The sequence below is a fragment of the Bipolaris victoriae genome, assembly GCF_000527765.1.
Source record: "Bipolaris victoriae FI3 unplaced genomic scaffold scaffold_51, whole genome shotgun sequence".
Classification (NCBI taxonomy): Eukaryota; Fungi; Ascomycota; class Dothideomycetes; order Pleosporales; family Pleosporaceae; genus Bipolaris; species Bipolaris victoriae.
The window spans coordinates 202,651-210,809 of record NW_014575341.1 but is presented as its reverse complement, the minus strand read 5'-3'; the positions used below and the strand labels follow the sequence as shown (position 1 = coordinate 210,809).

General features: G+C 55.8%; 4 protein-coding genes across 4 annotated transcripts; 1 reads left to right on the top strand and 3 right to left on the bottom strand.

Annotated features, from left to right (window-relative positions):
• Positions 1–882: 882 nt before the first annotated feature.
• Positions 883–2,511, bottom strand: COCVIDRAFT_16752 (hypothetical protein; the record flags this gene model as incomplete). The annotated part of the gene is made up of 4 exons (XM_014700270.1): positions 883–1,260; positions 1,463–1,645; positions 1,752–2,056; positions 2,400–2,511. The coding sequence occupies 4 exons, from the start codon at positions 2,509–2,511 to the stop codon at positions 883–885; spliced, it is 978 nt and encodes a 325-aa protein (XP_014555756.1).
• Positions 2,512–3,900: 1,389 nt separating this feature from the next.
• COCVIDRAFT_101420 (hypothetical protein) lies at positions 3,901–4,632 on the bottom strand (the record flags this gene model as incomplete). The annotated part of the gene is made up of 1 exon (XM_014700342.1): positions 3,901–4,632. One exon carries the CDS (start codon positions 4,630–4,632, stop codon positions 3,901–3,903), a length of 732 nt encoding a protein of 243 aa, XP_014555828.1.
• A 277-nt stretch (positions 4,633–4,909) lies between these two features.
• COCVIDRAFT_101411 (hypothetical protein) lies at positions 4,910–5,650 on the bottom strand (the record flags this gene model as incomplete). The annotated part of the gene is made up of 1 exon (XM_014700341.1): positions 4,910–5,650. The coding sequence occupies one exon, from the start codon at positions 5,648–5,650 to the stop codon at positions 4,910–4,912; it is 741 nt and encodes a 246-aa protein (XP_014555827.1).
• A 1,817-nt stretch (positions 5,651–7,467) lies between these two features.
• COCVIDRAFT_101534 (hypothetical protein) lies at positions 7,468–7,893 on the top strand (the record flags this gene model as incomplete). Its single annotated transcript, XM_014700340.1, has 1 exon — positions 7,468–7,893. A coding segment is annotated over one exon (426 nt), but the record flags the coding sequence as incomplete, so codon positions are not given.
• Between the last annotated feature and the right edge of the window lie 266 nt (positions 7,894–8,159).

The following is an 8,159-nucleotide window of genomic DNA, read 5'->3' as shown; positions in this document are numbered from 1 at the left end:
CCCCCGATGCTGCGCCTCAAACCCACCACACACACACAAACACCGGACCACCGAACACGCTCTCATTCCCGCCCAACCCAACCCAACCACCCCCCCCCTCCCTATCATAACGGCCCAATCGCACGCACCCTTTCTGCCACGTACCTGATCCAGGCACAGCCCTGCAACACCCAACCTCCCACCCACCCATCTCACCTCGGGAAAGCTACACTACCACCAACCCCATGAGCTAAGAAAAAAACCTTTTTTTTTGTGGTGTGAGTGGGCATCATTCGCATTCTCAAATGTCATATTCCCAGTCGTAGCCGCGAAAGACAAGAAAAAAAAAACACCTCTAGCGGCCCATTGGGCAGGGGTGCTGGGCTGCCCTTCGCTAACTAGGCGTAAAGTATTATAAACGGGTGTGTGTGTGTGTCTTGTCTAGCAAAGGCCTGGGTTCCTGGCCTAAGCTTTTCGCAAACACACACACACAAGAGTTACACACACGCACGGGCGTGCGTCTCGTGTAGTGTAGAAAACGGGACACGACACGCTGGCACACACACACACACACACACATCTCAACGGCATTCGGGCACCGGACTGGCCACCATCGGGCGTGTCTCGAACGACAAGAAAGATGACCGATGGAAGGGATGGAAAAAACTGGGTCGTTCAATATTCTGGGTGGGCTGCCCGTGGATGATGACCGGAGTGTGGGGAGAGAGAGAGAGAGACAGAGCGCAAGAGCAAGGGTGGAGTAAGTACGGTAAGTATGGGTCCTAGTCAGGGTGGGTTGGGTAACAGTTGGGTGAGATCACGATAGGGTAAGGCCTTGTTCGTTTTGTTTCCCTGTTTCAAACCTTCGGGCGGGTAAGCCAAAAAAAAAAGCGGCTGGATCATTCATTTGGGGGTGAGGGAGGTGGGGACGACGGGAAGGGGAGAGAGGGTAGAGTTAGGGTGTTCGACGATCACGCCGGAGAAAGGGTGGACACGCTGGCAGTACTGGCTGGGCAGTGGAAACAAAGCAAAGTAAAGGGGGGGGACCGGGTTGAACAGAGCGTAGTAGTAAGTGTAATCCAAAGAGGGCCCTGGTAAGTGCGGGGAGATGAGTTGGCATGTGTGCTTGCGCAATGCTCTCCTTTGTGATGGATGAAACGGCAGGGTCGGAGACGCCCGATACACGGGGAGGGCGATCGAGACCGTCTCGGAGTTGCGGGTGCGAGCTGTGGGGAGACCGCCGATGGGGTGGGTGGGTGCGCGCGGCTTCTGGCTCAGGTACTGATATGTACATATGTATGTATGTAGTTAATAACTGGGTCCAGAAGGAAATAACCACCACACAAAGTTTCGACCGGTGAGGCTTGCCAAATGCATCATGCATGCATGCTGCACCTCTGGCATGCAGGCCTATCTTTTGTCGCATTCGCCCTTTTTGATTGTTTTAGCCGCATTTGCAAAAAGTGGGAACCCGTCAACACACACACAATCGGATGGGGTCGGTCAAACTCCACAAAAACCACAAATCTTTAACGCACAACATTGCCGACGCGGAAGACCAGGGCTGGATGTCGCGACTCTTTTTTTTTCGTTGAGAATATTGAATATTGGAAAGTTTGCCCTTGGGGCTTGGGGCTGCGGGTGGGGAGCCCACTTTACAAACCATCTGGGAATTGTATACAGTAGTGGGTAATGTACACAGTAAGTAAGTCAGTCAGGCTTGGACCGGGGGGTTGGGCGCCGGTGGAGAGAGAGAGAGAGAGTTTGCTGACTTTGACACACCCAAGGACCGAGTCTGGCATACCCTCGGTTGTTTTGGCGATGTGCGCCTGGAATATCCCAGACGGGGGTGCAGATGGCAGCGCGCAATCGAGTGACAGCTGTCCATGCACAATTTCAGTGGAGCCCAATTGTTCTGGAATCACAATCTGAATATCGATCAGTGCCAGATTGCAATCTAGATGTTGAGGGCGGGGGGGTTTGCGCGTAGCCCGATTGCGAAACGCTGTTCCCCCTCCCCGATTTCTCTTGTTCTCCTGCTCGTTTGATGTTCCTCTGTCTCCCAAGGACAGTAAAACTGCACACGGTATACACGGCACCCGATATACACATTCAGCTATTACACACCCGCTCCGTCCTCTGACGTATGTATGATGCCGGTAATAGCAGGCGTAGTAATCGTCGGTCTTTTTCGCGGTGGACGCGTATACGAACGGGGACGATCTCCGTAAACGTGGGTTGAGGAAAAACGGACACCTATCTCCTTTCATGCCTTCCTAAAAAAAAAGTGAGGCTCCTGATTTGCACGTTGCCAGCAATTAATGCGAACCATGCTTGTCCGTTTTTCAGAGGCCACGGCACACGCACACTGTGCATTCTTGCCACGCTCGCCGTACTATGTGACTGGCAGTAGTACGTACCCCGCAACACCAACACCATTCTGCCATCGTCACCATTGCCATTGACCCCCATTTCACCCTCCACGTAGCAATTGACGATGCGGCATTGCACTGTACGACGTCGCATAGTCATGTTGTTTCATGTTGAGACTCCTTGGCTACGAGACTCGAAGCTGACATGCGTACTGTAGTGTTGGTGGTCGTACTGGATCTGGTCCCGGTTGCCAACTTTTGGTAGCCGGAGACCCTGACGTCTGCCTTGCCCCGCATCACCAATCCTTCCGCGCCATATCCTTACCCTCGACAAGGCTCTTCAGCACCCAAAGACGTCATGGCGGCACGCTCAAGACTCGGCTGAAGCTGGTGATGATGTCGTATCTTTGCCTCTGTGTCTTGGGGCCATGAAGCCAACCACGCCGGACTCTTTACTCAGCCATCAATCACTCCACAAACCACACCATACTTTGCGAAGAAGCGCATTCAGCCCTTTTTGCACGAGGGTCTGCGTGCAGTAGCTAGCGGGTGTGCGCGCGCGCGCGCGCCCTCTGCAGGTCTTGGTATACCGGTGTGTCCAAGAAGGGTAGCGCAGAATCAAAGGCACCTCGGATGATGGAGAGGGTGTTGAGCCACGGGGCAGAAAAACGTCAGGGTCTTTTCAGCAAACCTGTTCACAGGTCGTATCGGCGCCGGCGATCAATATATTCCTGGCCACATGATAGTAGCATGGGTAGCGATAAGACAAGGGGTGTCGTGGTGCCATTGGCCATGTGTGACTCGAAGCAAAGGAAACAGCCTTCGCCTACGTCCAGAGGGAGCTGCCGAGGTGTGGTGGACGTGATAGCGTGCCAGTTGCCCATGTTTGAGTGTGTCGAGGGTCTCAGTAGATGGATGCTTGGTGCAGCGTAATCTCCCCATGGCACGCACATTCTGCCATTTCGCTGCGGGCTAGCTCTACCCGGCAATCCCTCCACGATGCACTCAATGCCCCCAAGGCCGTCATTCATCATCCGTGCTATCCTTAGTACTCAGTGGCAAAAAGGTCACCTCAGAATGGCAAGAAATATTGTCAAGTGTCGAACAATGTTGTTCCATTAATAGCTATCTAAAATAGTACATGTGTCAACAAAGTCCCAAAGCCCCGCCCTTCAGCGTCATCTAGGCGTTTCCATCCCATCATTCCAGGGTCCATCAACCCCCCCTGCATTAATCCATTACCCTCAACACCGTAAAGGTGGAGGCATCTTCCCCCCGATGGTACATTCCACTCCTCCCTCGCCGTCCCAGCCAGCATGTGTACTAAGCAACGCGAAAACAAGGCGTGCAAAAACATGAGGAATCGGTCTGTGGTGGTAGTGTGGACTGCCGCGGAGCTTTTGCAGCTTCCGCCCGTCTCACACGTGCATGGAAGTCGAGCACATAGCGGCGGACGCTAGGCTCTTAGTAAGAGACTGATGGCGTAATAAGTCGTATCAATCATGAGATGGTATTTCGTAAAGCGCAAAGAGAATGCTTAGGTCGTCATTCATCGGTAGTAGCCAGACGAGCGCTGCTCGCGGATGTCCCGGTTGGTTGGCTCGCGGACTTCAACGGCGTAGTGCTTTGCGTTGCGGCGTTGCTTGGCCAGGTCCTCCTCGTAGAGGGAACCGCGCTTGGAGTTTGGGGTGTTGCTGATCTCAGAAAGTGGACGCTTTGCCTTGGTGGTGGTGGTGACGGTGTGTTGAGGCCAGTCAACAATGTCGTCGGTTCGTGGTCGGGCGGACTTGATCTTGGGCTCTTGCTCGACCTTGACAGTGTTGCTTCGTCGTGGGGGAGAGGCGGGTGGTGGTGATGAGCGGGGAGCGACGTAGTAGCTGCGGTCCATGGAGACAAAGGGCCTGCGTGATCGGTGGCGGAGGCTACGCTCAATGGCTTTGAGGAGGCTGCAGACTTCAACGTAACCGGCTGGGATCTCGACGCGGACAAGCTTGTTGTTCTCCTCCATGGTGGAGTAGGTGGCTCCAGACTTGTGGTAGATGTAGCGGGCGACATCCTGGGCCAGGCCGTGGCCGACATCACAGAGGCGCTCGTGGTTGCGGTGGACTTCGTAGGCGTTGTGGCAGTGAGCACACTTCCTGGCGTGCATCTCAAAGTGGTAGGCAGCCCAGCTCTCGGAAGTGTTTACAGGACGGCAGAATGAGATGACGGGGTCTTCGTAGAAGCCAACCACGCGTTCCTTCTTGGCCACGGCGGGCTTTGCGTGGACGGCCGTAGGCATGTTTGTGCGTGCAGACGGCATTGCCGGAGAGGATGTTGGCGGCTTCTTGAGTATGGACCTTGGGGTAGCCGTGGTGACGTTTGTGCCAAGGTACGATATGGTAGCGATGAAGTCACTCTCGGGTGAGAGCGACAATGGTATCTAGGTGTTGGGTTGTTGGCGTAGTAGACTCGGCTGGCGAGTAGAGCTGGTAGGCGGGTGGACGGATCAGAGTGCTGGTGGGTTGTTGGTAGTGGGTTTGGTATGAGGAGCCATGGTGGGCGTGGGCGGCATGGAATTATATGTCTATCCTCGCTCGCAGTAGACGCATGCCTTGGGTGTGGATGGAAGCCTGAGCTAGCCGGGGTGCCTGCGCCCATCGGACAGGGGTGGTATTAGCAGCAGCAGCGACCAGGGCCCATGGCGCGCTAGTGAGGGCGGTGACTGCACGTCTGCTTGGGTGCGAAGATGACGACTGTGCCTGTGATTTCTTGGGAACTGCAGCTAGAAACGTGTTTTGGGCCGACGTTAGAGAAAGTGAAATGTTGCAGCCAGGCAGCCCTGTGATTGGCGGCCTAGTCGCTGTGCGTGGCTGCTGCGAGCAAAGGGGGTCAGCGAGGGCATCAACAGCCGCTGCACCGTCTCCTGAAACGTGTTGCGGCGAGCAGGGCAGGACAGGTGCAGCCGTTTGGACAGAGGCTCGTCGACTGCTGTTTTTGGATGGTGGTGGTGGTTGTGGTGTAGCAGTCGGGGATGGTGGTGACGGGCGTGACGGGCGTGACAGCTGCGCCCTATGGCTTGCAGGCCCCGTCACTGCCTGTTTGTCGAGGCACCAGCCACCTCCGCCACGCCTATTCGGGTCTAGCGGGCAGATGGCTGACTGCCGGGGTACAATCACAGCCACAGCCACAACTACTGCAGCTTGGCCGGCCTGCGTCTCAACGCACACCTTCCAGCTGTGGCTGTTTGGTTTTGTGCAAAAGAGTCGACATGTGCAAGTATGATGCGTACATCCAGCCCTCTGGCACGGTGGCCTCATGTCGCCGCGGTGCTGGTTTTCGCACACCGGACGGCGGCAGCGTCCCTCGAGCCGCCGGCTCACCACCAGCCACGACAGTGGTTGCAAAGGCAAAAAAGCAGGCGTGGCTCCCGCAGTGCCCTTCTCGACGTACCACCAGAGCCGCTCAAGGGCGGGCAGAGATGGAGCCATTGCTGCGTGTCCTGAAGGGAGTCATCAGCGCACCCTGCCATTCCCACAGCTGCCGGCGGGCGACAGCGACGTGCATGGCGCTACGCAGCCTATGGCGCCTTTGGCCTTGCTGGTCTTGTCTCACCGGATTTTTGCTGCCCCACAGTCCTTCACAATTGGGCCTCTCTGCTCACTCTCGACCTCCCGGCCTGCTGGCATGCCAAAAGCCAGACCAGAGCAGTTCGTCCGCCGGCCCACCCGGACGTGGCACCTAACGACTCTGCCTGTCACTTGTCTCCGTCAGCGACACGAAACAGCAAAAATTCCTCTGGCCCTTCTCATCCAATCACCCCCATTGTCAATTCACACTCCCTTTGTGCACACTCGCCCGCACAATTCTGCCATCCGTGACTCCTAACAGTCCAAAGCTGCCCAATCTGGCACGGGCGTAGTTCGTCTGCTTCGCCCTGTGACTCCGTCTTCTCCTTGCTCGTCGGCTCGCCCCGTACGTGAGGCGCAGCGCTCGCAGCACCCGTCCCTCCCCATCTCGACCCTGGCCAATCTTTTCAAATGACCACTCCCTCTATACGAGCTTCTAGCTGGCGTTGCAAGCCTCTTAGCGCAGCCATCCACCCACAATACCCGTTGACAGATGCATGCTAGCGAACTGCGGACCATGCGAACCACTGCGCAGCCACACAATGCAGCTAATCTACAATGCAAAATGCCATCGTGACTTGCTTTGCTGCTTCCACTAGCCCTCTTGCTCTATAAACACCCTCGCCCACGTCTTGGATGCATGCCCGCCCATGACCATCCGCATCCGGCTTCCGAGAATGACGCCACAGTGTGGCACCAGCAGAGCCTCCTCACATCAAGCACACGCCCTAAGAGTGGACCGAGAATTCCAACCTCCAGGTCAATGGACTGATATTCGAGGCTGTGTACTTAGCACGCCGTTTCCGAGCCGTTGTCCCGGCCAAGCCCCTCAGGATAATGCCTTTTCTAGCTTTCCCCAGACATTGCATCGTCATGTGGTCCGCCAGGCAGATCTGCAGCCTCCCGAGCAGGCAGCCCTACTAAGCTTGCGCAATGGCTAGGCAGCAACTGCGCAATCCCAGCTGAATTGCGAACCTTCCCATCTCGACCGGCCATTACGCCCTTTGCCATGTACACAATAGTCGGTTGCGCCTGGGTTGATTAATCAGCAACCCTAGGGGCTAGTGAGTAGAACCAAGTGCTACTACTACCGTGGGGCGCCCTTTTCTCAACCCACATCACGTGACGCGCCATGTCCGCCCACCACCACCGCTACCACCCTTTCACTAGGTGAAGGTCCAAGTTTCTACATCAGCGGCTGTGGCGCCACCCGTGCACTTGGTGCCTGTTCAAGTCTTCTGGTTGCCTTCCCTGATTACGTTCACCTGTGCATCCCGCTCTTCTTCAGCATATGTAAGCTGCGGAGCTCCTTTTGTTCACCGGTTACTTGGCCATCAGCCAAGCTACTCATCCACTGCAAACATCCAACATCAGGAGTCATCGCTCACCGTTGACCGCAAACCGCTACATCCCCCTAACTATGCCTGGGGGGCCTTTTGCCGGCGCTGCTTAGGGCGATGCGGGGTTGTAAGTTTACCAGCAGCCCAATAGCACGGCTTGGTTAGTCACTGGCACTGCCATGGCTGCGACAGGAGGTTTCGGTCGCAAAGCAGTCGTTGTCGTTGTCGTTGTCGCTGTCTTCATGTCGAACTGGCGGCGAACAGTCAAAGTATTTTCAGCTGTGCTTACCCGGATGGGCCCAGTTGCCACGAGGTCGGTCAGCGGCTGACTACCCCACAATCTGGCGGTCTCACCGTTTCCTTTTCCAGTTGCATCATGCTGCTGGAACCCCCATTGCACTCGACATGCCACGCACTCGGAGATTTGTTTTGCAGATCCCCCAATCGCGGGTCCCAGACTGCGCGCGACTTGCAATATGGCACAACGCCTCCGAGGCCCCTAGCACCTCAACAACCACGCTCTTCTGCGAGAAAAAGCAGCGCAAATTTACTTTCTCAATCTTCATACGTCCAGATCGAATCACTCAAGGCTGAGACACCTGACCGCGCGTTTCAGCGCTCGGTAAGCCTTAGCCTGTTCCTGGGCTAGTTTGCGATCTGTGCTCTCACACCTCACACCGCTTTTCACCGAAACTTTCAGCAGCGACAGATTTTGCTTGAAATACCAGTATTCCCTTCTTCTCCTGAAATCCCTTCAAACACAACCCAACTGTCCCGGAAAAGAAGAAACATCCCCCCAAAAAGAGCAAGGAAATGCCGCCACGAAGCGTCTGTTTGAACGTGTTTACGCACAGTCTTGG